Here is a 19,752-nt window from a genome sequence, read left to right as displayed (position 1 = left end):
GACCGTAAAACAGACCATTTGCAGTTGAAATGTGATACATTGCTCTAACAGAATAAAGCCCACGCAGGCTCTCTTTCATCAGGTGTATGGTGTATATTCTACACCGAAAAAAAAGCTGCCCGTTACCAAAAAAAAAGCATGATGCCCACTGCACTTCACTTGCGCTAATGGCCACGATCAGTGGAGTTTTGGAAAATCAACCGGGAGAGGTTAACCATTTCCCTCCCCAAGCAGGGTGCCAAGACATTATACTCTTGAGAGCTGGGTGTGTGTGGATGACACAGATTGATTGCTAATTTATTGCTGAAAAGATTAATCAATTTTTGCAATATTTCATTCAATACGAAACACCCCAAGGCAATGTAGTTGCTTAACTCTCCTGATCAGGTTCCACTTTTATCTACCAACCCTACAGGTATAGACAATGATACGGTTCCATAATAAATCATATCTAACAATGGAAACGTTTATGCGGGTGAACATTTTTATTTTAGTTTTATTTTGTATGCATTTCTCTGTCCATTGTGCAGCCCTGCTCTAGGACACCGGTTCCCAAACTGGGGGTCTCAAAATTATTTGGGGGGGGGGGGGGGGTCCCCAGATAATTAGCTTAATGTGCAACATTGTTTTCTCACTCAACAGTAAACAAACCAACATACATTACAAGTGTATACAGCCACACTGCACATTTCTAAAGTTACAATTGAATGACTTTTAAGACCTTTTTAAAACCAAATTGGCTATTATTACGTAAGAAAGCTCACAACGCCTCGCAGTGCAAGATGATGTGAGCTTGTAGTTCGGCTATTTTCTCAATATCTATCTGTGGAACTGAGTCAAACTAAATGTAATGTAACATGTAACAATGTAAAATGTAACAATTCCAAGTGCTTGTCAGGGTGGGGGGTCCCCAGTTCAGGGGGGGGGGGGGGTCGTAGCCTTAAAAGTTTGGGAACCCTTGCTCTAGGAGACAAAAAGTTTTGAAAAACACCAAGAGGGAGCCTTTGCAACATGGCTTCTTAACCCATTTAGACCTAGAACGCATCTGTGTCACTTTAGATTTCTTTGGCTATTCAAAAATAGCAGATATACAAGCTCATAGCGCGGCACCGAGTGCCGCGCTACGAGCTTGTAGATCTGCTATTTTTGAAAAATCGTGATTTTTTTTTTTTAAATATTTTTTTCCGATTTCTTTTAGGATTTTAATAGAAAATAGAGAATATACCCACTTCAGTGTGTTTCAGTAAGGGCTTTATTGTAAGGTTATGTCAGCTGCACTCGACTTACCCGAAGGAAGTCCTTTGCCCCGCAGCCTCTCTCGAATCTCCTTACTTCGCTCTGGCAGAGACTCTCTGTCAGTCAGCAGGCCATCCAGCTGAGAACGAAGGGGGACAAAAATGAAGACGAAGTGAGGTGGGAGAGAGAGTATAAAAGAGGCAGAGTACAAAAAGGTCAGAGAAGAATAGAGACGGAAACAAGGGAGAAAGAATACTGACAAAAGCTACGGTTAAGGATCTCATTCTTCCTCTTCTAGCTTGAGGGGGAGATCATGTCTTTAGTTGTGGTTGTTTTGAGACATGATCTATTACGAAAAATGAATTCATATACGTGCTGTCATATGCCTATTGTGCTTTGATGGGACAGATAAAGGTTGTTTGACCTCCTCCACTGAAAACTACTTTACTGAGATAATGCCGTGCAGCGTGGCACAGAAACCTGAGCAACACACCAGCTTAACCCTTTAAGACCTGAGGCGATTCTGAAAAAAATTCTAAATCTTAACAGTTTTTTGAAAAAAAAATCAAAAAAATAATAATTCAAGATTTTTCAAAAATAGCAGATCTGCAAGCTCATAGCGCGGCACTCGGTGCCGCGCTATGAGCTTGTAGATCTGCTATTTTTGAATAGCCAAATAAATCAGATATGGTAACTTTCAGAGACGGTATGAGATTGAGTGCTTAATGGGAACCTGCGTAACAACTGAATTAAGCCTCATTTCTTCTTTCATCAGTACGATGTAGTATAAACAAGTAAGACGCGCGAACGCGGTAAGCGAACGAAAAAAAAAAAAGAAAAAAAAATATTTTAAAAAAAAGTAAGCAATACAAAAATGAAAATAATTTTTTTTTTAAATCTGCGTTAAAAGGAGCATCTTAGAAAAATACAAATTCACAAAAAAAAAACTTTGAATGTTTTTGAACAATTCAACAAAGTGTTTGAAGTGCCTGTTTCACCCACTTCCGGGGGGCGGAGCCAAAATCCGAGCCCGAAGTATTTGTTCGTAGACCCCCACTTAGAAAAAGTTTCGGAGCGATTCGGGCACTTTTCATTTAACATGGGGTTTCAATGGGGAGTTTTTAGGAGCCTTCTCCGGGGCGTGGCTTCCGGGGGAAGGGGCGGGCTTAAACGCAACCTTGACAGGTGTGTTCAGTTTTCAAAGACCTTTCATTTGATGTATGGTACGTCTATATTGGACATTTACTTATCTCAGAGGAGCTGCACACAGGCAGTGCACACAGAGATACAGAGACACAACCCGAGCACGGTTTCATAGTAAGCTCCACTTGCGGCGCGCCTCCTTCCGCTGCGTTCGCAATTAAGCATTCATATAATGTGATTAGCCGATTCCCGATCCATTGGCTTCAGATTACTATTAATTATTAACCCATTAAGACCGGGAAAGCATCCGTGTCGTTTTAGATTTCTTTGACCATTCAAAAAAATTTCAGATATACAAGCTCATAGCACGGCACCGAGTGCCGCGCAATGAGCTTGTAGATCTATTTTTTTTTTATCGTGAAAATCTGTGAAAATCTTTCTCAATCCTAAATGTTTTTTGGGGCCTGATCCAGTGTTTTTCAAAAAACAAGCCACATTCAAACGGCCATAGCGCTGGAATGGAGGATTGCGACCAACCAATTCCCCCCCCTCCCCCCCGATTCTGCCGGACCCCTGTGTGTGTAATGAGCCGGTCTCCATGAGGAAGGAGTTGACGGAGAATATTCCATGATTTTGAGGTACAGTAAAATTGCCGTTTTCGCTGGCAAAGGAACGGTAGACAATGTTTTAACTGGCAGTCAATGAGTTAATGGGTCAATATACAATTAATTATTATACGTACATACTAAATACATGCACAGTACAAAATGGTATATGCATTGTACCTGGGAAAGGCTGCCCAGTACCAGACGAACCAGTTTCCGGACGTAGGTGAAAGGGGGTTCACAGCTGGAGTTTCTGATGTGCTTGCTGCAGACGTCCAGAACGGTACGCACCGACATCCGACTCAACGTCACATCGTCACACATGTTGAGTAGGAGGCTGTTCAGATGCTCACCTAGTTTCATAGGCTGCATTGTGCATGAAAAGAAAAAAAACATCACAATCATCAATACACTATCACTTACATATACAGTACACTTAAAATGTTTGATATCTGCTGCTAAGTGATGTCTCTCTCCTGCTGCACAAGAGACTGTGATTCTATACCTGCTGCTATTTATATCTGTTGCAAATGTTTCTCTACTCGCACAAGAAGCATTTCTGCCCCATTTTATTTCTATTTTGACCATGTATCAAGTTATATATATTTCACACAATGTATAATTGACAATGGGTCTTCTTGCTATCCGACTTCTTGCTATCCCTTGCTTGTTTCCCTTGCTTCTTTCTCCATTCTTTAACCACAGAGCTTGTATGAGAAAGAATTTCATCCACCATTTTACACCTGTAACTTTGTAATGTTTGTAAGGTTGAATTGAGTTTGTACATGTAACAATGTGCATGCATATCTCTATTCAATATAATAATAATTGTGCCCTGTTTAGTTATGGGAATTTCTGTCAAATACATTTGCACAAAGCTGAAATTCATCCTCTGCATTTAGCCACCCTAATTAATAGCAGCAGGGCTTTTTATGCCTTTATTTGACAGGACAGTAGGCTGACAGGAAATGGGGAGAGAGCTGGGGGGGGGTGACACACAGCAAAGGTCGTTGGAATCGGGAGTCGAACCCGCGACACGCTGTCAAGCTGGTTTACCAGCGTATGTGGTATGCGCCTGGACCGCTAGGCCAGCGGGCGCCACGCAGCAGACTATTTTTAACAACGCCCAGGGAGCAGTTAGGGGTTAAAGGAGAATTTTGGACTAAAGTTTTCTTACCTTTTCTATGACGTTATGATATCTTAGGATGAATGGTACAGTAGAAAAATGTCATAACTCCACCCCTGAGCCGCCACAGCTTAAAAGGTGCGCGGATAGGCCTTAGGTTAGATCACATATTTTAATAGCTTTTTTTAATTATTTTTTTGGTGAGATCTGACGTTCATAGTGACAGAACACTATGCAACCAAAAAAAAAAAAAAAAAAAAAAACAGAAGTCTCGCTAGACGAGATTGAAATCTCGAGATTTCAATCTCGTCTAGCGAGACTTCTGTTTTTTTTTTTTTTTTTTTTTTTTTGGGACAGTGTTCTGTTACTATGAACGTCAGATCTCACCAAAAAAAAAGAAAAAAAAAGCTATTAAAATATGTGATCTAACCTAAGGCCTATCCGCGCACCTTTTAAGCTGTGGTGGCTCAGGGGTGGAGTTATGAAATGTTTCTACTGTACCATTCATCCTAAGATATCATAACGTCATAGAAAAGGTAAGAAAACTTTAGTCCAAAATTCCCCTTTAAGTGCCGTGTTTAGGAACACTTTAGCTGAATTCCAAATTCACACTCGGTTTACTCTCCTCGAGTCCCCCACTTGCACCTACCGCCTAAGCCCCGCCCCTGCGAGGAGGAGAGGATTAAATGCGAGGACGGAGTGGTCGACCGGTTGGCCTCATAGGATCGGAATGCACTCAAGCGTCATTTTGAAAACGACGGCAAATTCCACGATCACTTATGACGTGTCACACAGCTGGATCACTGGAACCATGAGCCGTGGATGAAAATATACATGCATAGAATAATATGCAGGTATAGAATAGAAGAATAGACAATTCCTCAATGTTCCTTTATAGTTAACATTGTTGTGCAAAGCCATTTATCCCTGAAATAGTGAATGAATCGCCATGATGCGCAAACTATGAATGGAATCCTGACCCGTCCCTCTTTTTGCTCGGAGATTTGGGGTATTGGAATTCAGCTTTTGACACAAACTGGGTGAGCAGAGGATCGAACCGGCTCAGCTCAGCCATGGCCGCCCCAAAGCTTATGTCAAACAATGTATTTTCAACTGAAAAAAGGGTTGAAATGAAAAGCACTGACATTTTCAGGGTGGTTTGACAAATTTACCTTTAGATTTAGCATACTATAATCTCATTCAGGAGTCCCATGATGATTTGTGATTTGGCTGACATTTTTGTGTTGCTTGTAGATAGATACACAAGGAGAAATGGGGCCAAAACTTGCAAGGTAGAAACTCATAGCCCGTCAACACTGTCACCAGTCTGAAAAATGCTAAGAATTAACATATTTATAATACTAATAAACACAACCAGAGACTGGTACAGATGCTAGCTGGCTTAGCTAGGACCTGGACAGACCTGGATGGGCATCATGTATTTGGGTTTTTTATCTAAATATTTTTATCTGGGTTGCACGATATATAAAAAAACTAGAAAAAGTGCTCCTTGGAGCACAGGTCTCCGCCAGGTCAGGTACGTTATTGTGGCCTCCTGGTGGCGCTATAATAGGCCAATGTGAAAAGGGTGGCATTTATTCTTAGGTCATTCACGGCAATCGGACCTTGCATTCATGATTTGAGGCATTTTGTTCCAAAAATGTGTTTTGCTAAATTAGACCTGCTGGTGGCGCTATAACAGGCCAATGTGAAAAAGGGTGGCATTTCTTCCTTGGCCTAGTGGGAATGTGTTTGTGAAATTTCACGAAAATCGCAAGCTGCGTTCATGATTTGAGGCATTTTGTTCAAAACGGACCAATCCTGCAAATTTTGGAAGCGAACCTTAAGGCAATGAGGATGGACTATGGGAAATCGGACAGATCCGTGTTGATCACATGACTATAGAGATACTGTGTACCGATTTGCATGACATTTGGATAGAATCTGTAGGAGTAATGTAAAGAAAATGGGTTTTGCACAAATCGGCCTCCAGGTGGCGCTATAACAGGCCCATGTGAAAAAGTTGAGGCAGAGGTTCTGAATTGGCATCCAGGGAGTGTGTGTGCACAGTTTCGCAGCGACCGGGGCAACGGTGCCAGAGATTAGCTGCTAAAACACGGACAGGACACACACACACACACGGACGGACAGACGGACGGAGGGTAAAACATACTCTCTCGCCATGCCTTTCGGCCTGGCGAAGACAATAATCGAAAATCAAGATTTTACAATTATGTAATGATGAAACATCTTATTTTGTCAGCCGTTGTAAATTGCCCTCATCATCGCCTCACCATTACACAAGGATTAATAACCAGAACACACTGTACAAGTTATCTCTCCACCCGTAATGCTCGGTAAAATCACGCAGGCATTACATATATCATTATATAATGTAACGGCTTATGGGTGTTATATCAGGACAGGTTGATCTGCTGTAGTGGATCTACTGTACCTGGCTTTGAGGGATCTGGTAGTCGGCTCCCCAGAACAGAGTCATCCCCAGAGAGTACATGTGCATCTGTGAAAATGAACACCAGTTGGGGTTAAACAAGCACCATAAGATCAGTTGGATGTAGGCCTGTCACAATTATTACATAATCGCCTAATCGCAATTATTTGAGATAATTGCAATTATTTTGCATAATCGTCATAAGCGTTTCCATGTTGAAAAAATTTCATACATTTTCAAAGGTTTTCCAAAAAATAGCAGAAATAGCTGATCTCCAAGGTTACAACACGTCACTTTGTGCAACCCGATCTCCAGAGGAAACGTTCTCTTTGAACGTTTTTGAAGTTTTTGAAATTCCGTGAATAGACACGGAAAAACCCGAAATTCCGTGCATAGCCGCCTTGCATCTCCCCCATTGTGACTAAACCATGACGGAGGCGCGCAGTCACAGGCGAACTGTCACCCCGTGAAGGACCACCGAGGGAGCTAAGGCGACCGAGTTGCCGTCCTGAACGGTGTGACGTTCGCCTGTGCCTACTTAGCGCCGTTTGAGTTATGTACCGATAGGCACAGAATCGTAAATTTTGTTGTGGGGACTGCTTGCGACTGATTACGCCCACCGTGGGACTCACCGTACATATGCACGCAATTTCGGGGTTTCTAGGCGACTATCCACGGAATGAAGTGCACTGGATCCGTGCAATGTTACGGAGATCTCTGGAGATCAGGCTGCTTTGTGACATGTTGTAAGCTTGTAGATCAGCTATTTCCGCTATTTAAAAAACATTTTATAAGATTATTAGATGCGTCAGTAATTTATTTGTATATCTATGTTCCATTGCCCTGTGCAATGTGTGATTATGAAACAGAAATACAAATTGCATTCCATATGTTCCAATATTCAACGCCAAAAACTACTAAAATCGTTAAATCGTCCTTTTGTGTGACAATTAATCGTCAACTTCCATTTGTAATGGTGACGGCCCTAGTTGGACGTTGATGCTGATTGGGGTCAGCATGTCAAGTTGGTGACAAAATTAGGGGGTAGGTGATGCAACACCATTCTGAACCTTAACGTAGCTGATGAAGTAACATGGGTCTCATCTTAAAGCTCTTTTGTGATTGTAAGGAACGTCCAATTCAATCTGCTTCAGAGAGCTGAAAGCAGACCTTTTCTCTTAACCCATTTTAGATTTTAACCACTTTAGTCATTATTTTATACTTTGGTCATTCAAAAATAGCACATGTACAAGCTCATAGTGTGGCACCGAGTGCCGCGCTATATGAACGTGTAGTGTAGATCAGCTATTTTTGAAAAATCTCGAAACTTTGTGCAAATCTTTGAATATATTTTTAAAGCCAACATTTGTAACTCAAATCTTTGCTTCTGGGGGTTCCTGGAACCTCATATTTTGAGATGGGGGTCCGCGGCCAAATAAATATCATTTTGGGGGTCCTTGACATGAAAAAGTTTGAGAACCACTGATATTATAGCAACAACATAAGTTTAAAAAAATAATAATTAGGATTTAGAAGACATTTGTAGAATCCTCAGAAGCAAAGATTTGAGTTAAAAATGTTCGCTTTAAAAAATGTATATATATATATTCAAAGATTTGCACAACATTTTTTGTAGCTCATAGCGTGTTACCAAGCTGCTAGCCGCTTGGGCTAGCTATTTTTGAATAGCCCAAAGAAATCTAAAATGACACAGATGCGTTTCCGGATTGAATGGGTTAAAATCCCAAAACATTTTTCCGTTTTCCTTCCCTCGCCATTCTGCACCGAGTGCATGGGAGAGAAATCACTTCCCCTGTAAGTAGGTCTTGGTAGGAGAAAGAATAACTCAGGGATTGCCAAAGAATGCAACGTAGCCTTCAAGGTCTTTCAGGAACAGAGAGCACCCCACAAACTACCGAAGGCACATTCGCATTCGGTAAATGTGGAAATTTAAAGCCGGCCCATATTATAGTTCACCGTCCCAATTGTTTGCACAGAGAAATGCTTTTTGAACTGATCAAAGATGACACGTATTCAACCGCAGTCTCTGATTATGAGAAAAATATATAAATGTATTGTAAAAGATAGATAATTCATCTGTAAACTGAAAGAACTCAGCAAACTGCCAAAAAGGGCCAAGGGTGGAAAACTGATTCTCTTGGGGTTCTCAAGTTCCTTTTATTGTCATTCATAACTTTCCAAAAATATATATAGACCGGTATATTCAAATTGACTGTAAGTATTCCGCATAAATTATAAATAAAACCTTAGACCCATAAGATTTCACAGTATTGCACATACTATTCTAACCCATTCAAACCAGGAACGCATCTGTGTAACCACTTTATCCATATTTTATACTTTGGCTATTAAAAAATAGCAGATATACAAGTTATGAACTTGTAGATCTGCTATTTTTGAAAAATCCCAAACATTTGTGCGAATATATATATCTTTCTGTGAACATTTTTGACTCAAATCTTTGCTTCTGGGGGTCCCCCATTACAAAATATTTTGAGATGGGGGTCCACGGAAAAATACATCTAATTTTGGGTGTCCTTGACATGAAAAAGTTTGAGAACCACTGATATAGCAACAATAGTTTTTTCAGAAAACTGATTTAGATGACAATTCTTGTGTATGTGTTGTTCCTTGTTCAGCGGTCTAATGGCCTTCAGGTAAAAGCAGTTTTTTAACCTGACTTGTAATTGTAGTGGAGTAAAAGTACAATATTTGCCTCCAAGATGTAGTGGAGTAGAAGTAAAAGTATAGACAATTGGAAACACTCCAGTAAAGTAAAAGTACCTAAAAATTGTACTTAAGTGCAGTACTTTGTAAAGTACTGCTGTACTACTTAGTAAATGTACTTTGTTGCTTTACAAAAATCCAATCACAGAAGCTTTAAGCCCTACTAAGCAGTCACATGGAAGAGTGTAGTCTCACATTGCCAGACGATCAGAGATCTTCGCCTACAGATAAGTCTGGTGACATGATCTAATCTGGTGACATTATCTAATCTGGTGACATTATCTAATCTGGTGACATGGATCTAATCTGGTGACATGATCACAGCACGGCACCGAGTGCAGCGCTACAAGCTTGTAGATCTGTCAGAAGGGATGAAGAAATTACAAATAACTCAACAGCGCCTGCTCTCATACGGCCTTATCGCTGCAAAAAAAATTATACTCTTATTTTGGAAGAAAAAAAGAGGCCCCCACAATCAAACTCTGGCTCAACGAGATGACAGAATCTTTACATTTAGAAAGAATCAGATTTATACTCAAAGACAAACTGAAAGATTTTGGAAAGATTTGGAATCCTTTAGTCTCCTTTCTTAAAGGTTGAATTAGGCTAATCCTTGTGGATGACCCGTGTCGCACGTAATTTGGGGCAGCACTTCTGGGGAGGGGGGAGGGAGGCGGGGGGGTCCTTTTGTTTTTTGTTTAAGTTTGAGTGTATTCTTTTCATTTTACCGGTTTATTTTGTGTATACTGAATGTCTGTTTGTTTTTGAAAAAAAAGGAAGCAATCCATGATCCATGTTATGTGAACAGAAATGTATAATCCTATCCTGTGCTTCACAATAAAAATATTTGAAACATACAAGCTTGTAGATTTGCTATTTTTGAAAAATCTTGAACATTTTGTGCAAATCTTTCAATACATATATTTTTCGAAACAACATTTTTAACTGAAGTTTAGGCTTCTGGGGGGGGGGGTCCCCGGAACAACATATTTTGATGGGGGTCGTGGCCAAAAACATAATTTTGGGGGACCTTGGGATGCAGATGCGAACCCCCCCCCCCCCTCCCCAGTCTCAAAATATGTTGTTCCAGGGACCCCCCCCCCGCCAGAAGCAAAGATTTGAGTTACAAATGTTCGTTTAAAAACAAACACACACACACACACACACACACTTTAGATGTAAACTAGGGGCTACAACTATCAATTATATACTCTGAGCGACCATTCTATCAATGAATTGGCTCCTATACCTTCTCTATGTCAGAGAGGGAGGCCAGGGCGACCCCCTCCAGGACCTCTGGAGCCGTGAAGGCCCTCAGGTCCTGCTGGGTGACGTTCTCGTCCGTGAAGGAGACATTTCCAGAGGGCATCAGCAGCAGGGACCAGGGGGAGATGATGAAGCCCAGGGCCGAGGGGTCTGGAGAGAGAACACAAACATAAAACAGTTAAGTACCAGGACTGGAAGCACAATCCTGCACATCATGTTGAGCTTTACAACTAGACAAAATGTATTGTCTTAACCACTTGAAACGTGGCATCCCTCTTTTCGGCAAATTCGCAATAGCAACATTTTAATAATTTTGTAGATCGGCTACTTTCCCTACAAAGTACATAGGGTTTTATTGGTTGATATAGTTCTAGTTAGGGTTGTTTTAGTTCAGCGGTTCTCAAACTATGCATCGCGACCCAAAGTGGGGTCGCGGGAACGTGCCGTTGGGGTCGCGCATTGGCAATCAAATTTTTTTTTTTTAATCAAGAAACGGTCAAAAGAAAAGGAGAAAGAGAAAAACACACACACACACACACACACACACACACACACACACACACACACACACACACACACACACACACACACACACACACACACACACACACACACACACACACACACACACACACACACACACACACACACACACACACACACACACACACACACACACACACACACACACACACACACACACACACACACACACACACACACACACACACACACGAGATCACTAGGCTAGAACCACCGGAGTTGCAATATGTTAAACTTCAAGCAACATATTTTGGCTAAATGCTTATGGGCAGGTGGTGCAAATACATGGATAACAGGTCCATTTGGTTCCATCTGTACCCTCGCGGAGTTTTCGATCGCGGGTGCACTTACTGTAGTTGTCCCTCCCTGAAGACTGTGGCAGGTTTTTATTTAGTTCAGCTCAAGCCAACATGAGGGAGAGAGCCTTCGGTCATGAACGTGAAATGTAAAACCAATTCAGTTTGGAAACACTTTGGTTTCGAGTCTGACGTGGAACAGCAACAAATATTGTGTAAGATAGACTGTGGTGTCTACACCACAAGGCAATACAACCAATTTGTTTAAATAAATTGAAATTAAAATGGTCTATGGTCTTTAAAGTGGTCTACTGTGACCAAACAATAAAGTGTTCAAGACAATTCACTATTGGTTCAAATGCACGTTTCCAAAGCCAATGAGTAATCGTGTTAAATAATCGTGATCTCAATACCGAGCAGAACAATTGGGATTATGCTGTAAGCTCAAGCCAACACACACGATCTGGTACTTTGTTCCTTTATGGTTTCTTTCTGATGCACATCTGTTCTAAAAGACCCTTTTTACAGTGTGCATGGGTCTGTGGGAGCTAACCATCTAGAAGAGGGTCTGTCTGTGTATGTACGTACATCTGTGTGTGTGACTGTTCGTGCATGAGCCTTTAATATAATCTTTTGCCTGCAAAACAATATCTCGCTAGTCAAATCATGCTGAAATCAGTACTGAAATATTGACGCAGAAAAACTAACACCAGAAGCTGCAGATGTCAAAGATGTTATTAGACCCCAGATTGTTTTTTTTTAATGCTAGCGTGTATCAAATAATGATATTATTTTTTTTATTGGTGGCTTTGGATAAAACATGGGTGGCTATAGCCACCGAAGCCCCCGCGTAACGCCGCCCCTGCATTTCAGTAACACCAGATAACTATAAGTTATCACTGATATAAATACATGGATGTCACAGACTTTTCTCCAACTTAACCTTGATAAAACAGAGATATTGGTCATTGGTGAGAAAGAGCAGAGAGAAAATTTGTCTGCACACCTAAAAACCCTTGCTCTTCTTAACACCAAGAGCCAGGCCAGAGATCTAGTAGGTCATACTCGACTCAGATTGAAATTTTGAGACTCGTAATGAATATAACCAAAATATAACCAGAAACATTGCTAAGGTGCAGCAGTTTCTCCGTCAGACTGATACTGAAAAGCTGATCCATGCTTTTTTTAGCTGGTCTGCCAAAGAAAAAAATGGCAGAAATACAGAATGCTGCAGCTCGAGTCCTCACCAGGACTAGAGCGCAGAGCACACGTCACACCGGTCCTAAGATCTCTGCATTGACTACCTGTCACATCTAGAATAGAAGATTTCACTTGGATATCACTTCATAGTTATGCACAGAAATACATGTCAGATTTGATCTCTAGGTATAAACCTAGTAGGTCGCTGAGATCCTCTGAGATGAGATGTCAGTTCTAAGAGACATGGAGAGGCAGCTTTTAGTTTTTAAAACTCTGGAACTCCCTGCCAGTCAATTTCAGAATGGCTGAATCAGTAGATATTTTTAAGCGTGATCTTAAGACTATTTATTTTGCCTTGCTTATCTCAATGATTAATCTGATAGATATTCTGTGTTTTTTTGGTGTGTTTTTAGTTTTCTCCTCATTTGATTCACCTCCAGCTGCTGTATGAAAGGTGCTATATAAATAAAGATATCATTACTGCGGGTGATACAAAAGTTAGAAACCTGGCTGGATGTATATTTGTTATTGAATCACCAGTTATTCAGACTCCTTTTTGCTTTCTTTTAAAATAGAAGAAAAGATAATTCTGGAAAGGAAGAGGGAGGGAGGGAGGGGGAGCGCGCGCACACACACACACACACACACACAGTTCCAGGCGGGTCATTGTGTCCCCAGCTAAATTACTTATAGTTAGGAACTGAATGGACCCTTGTGTGTCTGTAACTCAGAGTTAAATTAACACTGAGGATTTTACAGTGTAGATCAGAGTCCCAGAGTCAAAAATCATTTGATCAGATGGGGGTCTGTGGCCTAAATACAAATCAAACTGGGAGGTCCTTGAAATGAACAGGACCTCCAGCTGCTCTAAAAACAGACACAACCCTGACACACATTGTTGTTACTGCTGTATGCATGGTTTGAGCTGCATGCAGTGCAGTAAATCTACATGTACAAAATCCAAAGCTCTAGATTAACAACATGATAAGACTAGTTGTAAAGTGACACACAGTCACACACACACACACACGACTACAGTGACTGTAGACGAGTCGAACCACAGCAGATACATTTCTTGCGAAGGCTTTATGGGAATTTAACCCATAAAGGCCTGAGGCTGATTCTACAAAATGTATTTGACAGCGGTCCCCCCCCCCCCCCCACGGAAAAAAATATTTGAGTACAAATATTCACCTTAAATATAAATATATCTTCAAAGATTTGCACAAATGTTCAAGATTTTTATAGCAGATCTGCAAGCTCGTAAGCTTGTAGATCTGCTATTTTTGAATAGCCAAAGAAATCTAAAAATGACACACAGATGCGTTCCCGGTCTTAACGGGTTAAGATGACTGAAGTAAACAAAAAACACATGTCCCTTTCCTTTAGCCATGCATAAGAATAACTGTAGAAGAGGCATCGGACACAGAGAGGAGTGGATCATACACAGGGAAACAAGAGTCATTCTCTTTTCCTCCTAAGAAGCCACAGTCAGTGGTATGGTTACAGTCGAGCGTTTTAAAAATATACAAAGGAATGTTTGAGCAGCTCTGCAAAAATTCCTTTCTTTGACTGATATTTCACTCCGAAACGGGGACAGAACGAGGAACAGAAAAAGGGGGTTTTGAGGTACCAAAATAATGTTTTCAAAAGCTGGAATTTACCAAGTAAATAAATGTTTCCTGTTTAAAAACCGTGAACGTTTTTGAGGAGACCCGACTCCAAAGAAAAGGATGGGGTTACACACATTCTGTTAAACGTAACTCACACTGCACATCCAGAGCGTTGGGGAATATATATATATCGCTCTTTGATGTTCAAATTATGTCGAAAGGTCTCAATAAAATGTAGACAAAAGTACAAGCTGTACACCTCATTTTGGCAATGGAATATATTATCCACTCTACTGTGAAAGTCTTTATAAGCAAACGTTTTCTGACATTTTCATCATTTTTGAAAATTGCTAAAATAGCTGATCTACGAGCTTGTAGATCGGCTAGTTTCACTGTTCAACATATGACGAAGTATAGCGATTAAGTGATTAAAACAACCAACCATGGTTTGGGGGCAAACTCCCATCTTTAGAATGACTATTTGCTTCAATTACTTGTTCCTTGCATCAATAATTTATAAATCCAACAACAGCACTCTATAGTTTGCATATTTGTCAGCTCCAAACAAGCTCATGTGAATCCCCACTAACTTGTTGCTATAGGGTAGTGGTTCTCAAACTTTTTCATGTCAAGGACCCCCAAAATGATATGTATTTTGGCCACGGACCCCCTTCTCAAAATATATTGTTCCAGGGACCACCCAGAAGCAAAGATTTGAGTTACAAATGTTCGCTTTAAGCAATATATATTTAAAGATTTGCACAAATGTTCACGATTTAAAAAAAATAGCAGATCTACAAGCTCTTAGCGCTATGGGCTTGTATATCTGCTATTTTCGAATAGCCAAAGTATAAAATATGGATAAAGGGGTTCAAATGATTGTGACGCTTTATTAACTAATTTTGCTGGGGGACCCACCGGTACCCCCCCCCCCCCAAGGAAGGACCCCTCTTTGAGAACCAATGCTATAAGGGGACTCTCTGACTTACTATCAGCCCCCTAGACCAGGGAGTTGTCCTCTAAAAATAGATATACAAACTGTAATGTGCGGGATGCATTATCTCTGAAGCCAAAGCCAGCATTACAGAGACAGACAGACAAACAGAAAGACAGGCAGGGAGGCAGGCAGGGAGGCAGAGGTGCAACAGTTTTTGGGCAGAGTAGAGAATCAGGCAGCGACACAGAAAAGCAAGCATTATGGCTCAATTTGTACACGTTCAGAGTTAAATTAATCCTGAACTTATTTTAATGAACAAAACGATTGTATTTTTATTTTAAACCTTATGAATCTGAAGCTCTCTTATCCCTGGCTATGAGGGTGATGTAATGATATTCACCTGCACCAAAGCCATTTATGTAGAAAAACATAATCATAGTATAGTAATAATCACAGTAATAATTAAAACAAATAATAATTAAAGCTCCGATATGAAACTCACTTCACTTTGAAAAATAGCAGTATGTTATTTAACTAGCACATCTCCTTCTCTTCCACTGAGAACTTTCACCCTGGTGTCGTCGGGCAGGACAACCTACTAGTTTACAAGTAGTACTGCCTGAAGCTCATAGTATGTGCAATAACTCCCCCTGGCCAAGTGGGGATTGCGTCTTGGATGAACGGTAGAAATAAGGTTTCTCATGCATGAGGAGACCCAAGTTTTGAAACCTGGGCACTGGGAAGGGTGTAAAACCTATGGTTTACAGCTTTAAATGAACATAGAAGATCTTAGTTTGCAGGCTGAATGACAAGGAAATACTAAGATCAAACATGCTGTACAGGCAAATCATGTGAAAGAAAGGCACTTGGTTTCACATAGGAACCAGAGGAGACTACAGCGGAGACTATGGATGGATAGGCATTTCTCTGCGGAATCATAAATACTCGGGACATAACTTATTCAAACAAATCATTCTTACACAAACACAGTAGCTAACCGCTGCTATTTACACATGACCGTTGTGGTGGTGGATTAGTGTTTGGACAGTGTGAGGCTAATACTTATACAATGTGACACCCACAGGGTGTCATCCACACACATGCATGCCTGCCAAGTCATATTGCACAGTAAAAAAAAAAAAATTTAAAGCTGCACTCCGTAAGTGGCATGTCCTACCCAGGATTTGACCCACGTGAGAGACATGATGATATCCTACATCTCTGAATACCTGCTCGGCCTGGGGATATACAGTATATATATCGCGCTCATGAGCTTCAGGTAGTACTGCTTGTCAACACAGTAGGTGTCCTACCAAACACCAGGGCTTAATGTTTTCAGGGGAACACAGCCACTGCAGTACACAGCCACTGCAGTTGTGTTAGTTGTGTTGTAGTAACATATAAATAACATTTTATTTAAGAAAATAACTTCCGGATTGCAGCTTTAACAGTTAAATTAACATTGAGGACTTTACAGAGTGGGAATGGCTTGGATATAGCAGAAGCTATAGCATTTATGTCATGTCTCAAGACAGATGTTGAAAGTATCAATTAGGATTTGAAACGTACTATAAATGAAGTTGTATAAGTAAGACCGGGACAACAGAAATTATATTCACAGAACTTAAAATGGCATCACAAAAAATGATATTACATGATTAAAAACTTTTTTTTTCTGTTAATTTACTCTGTAGGTACAAATGCCTTAACATAGTTAAGCAGCTGCATGAAAAGAACTGCTTCTGACATCTGCTTTTCACATTTAAGCTTCACTCAGCATTCCTAAACCGTGCACATGAGAGACCACAATCTATTCAATATGGCTACGCAACAACATAAGTTAACAATATTAGCTGACAGAGCGGCCTACGCAATCAATGCAGTACCATGCTAAATGCCATGTAAACAACATTATTGGGAAACGGCCCTTGAAGTGAAGACTTTCAAAGCAATGCTCCAAGGACTCAACCTTGGGTTTTTGAGTCTGAAATACTAGGCCTTGGAGTGGAATCCTTAATTACCAAAAATTGTGACCTCAGCAGAAAGTACATAGTCCAGAGTCAGAGTGTATGTCAAGGATGTCTGCAGTAGAACCAGTTGGGAGCTATTGGCCCGAGTCCAGCTCCAACATTCTCAGGATAGTGGCAATCTTTATGTTCATGCCAAGCCTGCTACTGCTGCATCATCAAACACACACACACACACACGCGGAAGGAAGAGACGACGATCGATGCAATAGTATAGACACAAAACAAAACTGCTGCTGGGTCTAGTTGTACACAAAGTGTGTGTTCTTTTTGGGTGACGTGATGTCATTTGTCATGCACTATACGGTACTGTATATACAGTATATGATTGAGACAGAAAGACAGACAGACAGACAGACAGACAGTGTGTGTGTGTGTGTGTGTGTGTGTGCCTGCGCACGTGCAAAATCCCTCAATTCAAGCGAGGGGTCGGTAGGTTAGACATGTTGAACTAAGATGTCCTGATATTACTGGACAGAAAATGTTCTGAATTAAAAGTATGAAAAAGGAATGAAGTACACATCCACAATAATGAGTTCCCTGGTTAACACAGAGTTGGCATAGCACTAGGGTACAGTAGTCAATTTCCAGATTTCAAAACAAGGATTATTATTTTCCCTAAAGGACACTTAGTAGCCTTCTCCTAGTATTTAATCCTGTTCCGTTATGTAAAGTTCAAATGTGCCTCCTGAACATGCGCTTGATGGGTATTGAGGAAAGTGTGATGGCTCATTATTTCATGTATTTAACCTCCATTTTATATACATTTCAGCTTTGCTAATATATATTATTTCCTAGTACAAAATGCATCATGCTGATCTCAAAACACTAGGATTTTTTTTATGATTTATGTATTCTTTTGGGTCCCGTCTGGCCCAATTCTCTTTCAGATCAGAAGGCATGAAACTTTTTCCAGTCAAGTTTACAGTTTGAAAATTAAAACGACATGAACGCTAGCGTTCCTACCCCTGGGCAACTTTCTGCGAAAATAGCAGATCTACTAGCTCACAACGCATGGCGATGCATTACGAGTTTGTAGATGAAACTATTGAAGGTTGTCGTGAGGGACTTCTTCTCAAATGTGAGCAATCTGAGATTGAGATGGCTGCTATCCGTAGATTAGAAGAACCTTAAACGATAAGAGGGTTTTGGTTGCTTTGAACGTCTTCCATGAGAATCCTGTCCCATCTGTGAACAATAAAGAAGCCATTGTCTCCAGATTAACATGCTAACTCCAGAGCCATGACCATTAAAGCCTTATCTGGGAACCCAGTCTGGACACTGCGTTGTCCAGCAGAACAGCTTGGGGTATAAATCAAAAGACAATGAATGCTCAATGCTCCCATTTATTGCGTAAGAGCTTTGAGTCAGACAGTGAGCTACAATACGTCTCATTGAATAAAATGACTGGACAGCAACGTGCTTCATGTTGAGGAAATGGTCATTTTTGGGAAGCCTGGTGGCTAAAGCAGTCACTAAGTTCTGTCATCTAATAAATTAGATGGTTGCACGCTTGTGGATTCCAATCGGTTTACACTTCAATCTGGCGTTGTCAATACAGGCAGATTTTTTTTTTACAGGTTTTTACTTAACTCTTAAACTGCCAGGGTTTTTCAAAAATAGTACTCAAAAACTGGCAGCACATGGTAAAACATAGGACTTTTTTTTTTTTTTTTTTACATTGAAGTGAATGGAGCTGCAACTTTTTGGAAAATGTTATCTCCTGGTTCTTTGTGAAGAACGGAAAAAATAAATAATAATTTTAGAAATGTTTTCATTTTGTTTTTTATTTTATTTTATTTTTAAAAACGTTTATAAGCGTTTTTGGCAGGCAGGCAGAGAGTTAATTTGCTATATTTAACTGTCTCATGACCTGTGTAAAATATCATCCCGTCTCTAGAACACCTCTTTCCTCTTTACACTGCCGTTTAACCCATTTAGACTTGAGGCCGATTTTTAAAAACGTCTTCTAAATCCTAACCTTTAAGTTTTCTGAAAAACTTCATCTAACATTTAAAAAGACACAGATGCTGTCCCGGATTGAACAGGTATAACAGCGTGTAGGCGTACCGGGTCCAAATGGGTCAAATGTCAAAAATACACAATATACACCAATCTCGGGGTGTAGGTCTCCGTGAAGATTTTGCCTAAAGACAGTGAATACCTTGAACACCAAAATCCATTAAAAAAGGAAGCAAATAGTTCTAAACCCCCACAAGAGGCATGTGAAAGATAAGACTCAAACGCCACAATAACCAAGCTATCTCAAACGGGGCAATTATTTAGCAACGCATGAGTCAAATATTTCGACTGTACAATAATACAGTATCGAGGTTACTCTGGTTGGCTGTCAGGCAGCATAGCTGCAGTCTGCTTATTTACATTACATTTGAGTATTGGTAATGCCTTTGACACATTCTGTTCAACACCTTCCCTGATTAGCCTCAAAGTTCACACAACAGTTAATCCATTAAGACCGGGAAAGCATCTGTCATTTTAGATTTTAACCACTTTAACCATTATCTTATAGTTTGGCTATTCAAAAATAGCAGGTATACAA

General features: G+C 40.4%; 1 protein-coding gene across 6 annotated transcripts in view; it reads right to left on the bottom strand.

Annotated features, from left to right (window-relative positions):
• Window positions 1-19,752, bottom strand: part of ptpn13 (protein tyrosine phosphatase non-receptor type 13) — an 87,639-nt gene that overhangs the window by 55,291 nt on the left and 12,596 nt on the right. For all 6 annotated transcript variants that reach the window (XM_080418680.1, XM_080418681.1, XM_080418682.1 and 3 more), the window contains exons 3-6: window positions 10,560-10,726; window positions 6,566-6,631; window positions 3,165-3,350; window positions 1,288-1,375 (exon numbers count right to left, since the gene is read on the bottom strand). In XM_080418680.1, coding sequence (XP_080274806.1) covers window positions 1,288-1,375; window positions 3,165-3,350; window positions 6,566-6,631; window positions 10,560-10,726 — 507 coding nt within the window. The remainder of the gene's footprint in view (window positions 1-1,287; window positions 1,376-3,164; window positions 3,351-6,565; window positions 6,632-10,559; window positions 10,727-19,752) is intronic.

Source organism: Gymnoscopelus braueri (assembly GCF_963280865.1).
Source record: "Gymnoscopelus braueri genome assembly, chromosome: 22".
Taxonomy (NCBI): domain Eukaryota; kingdom Metazoa; phylum Chordata; class Actinopteri; order Myctophiformes; family Myctophidae; genus Gymnoscopelus; species Gymnoscopelus braueri.
The sequence above is the reverse complement of the archived record's forward strand: the minus strand, read 5'-3'. Positions and strand labels throughout refer to the sequence as shown.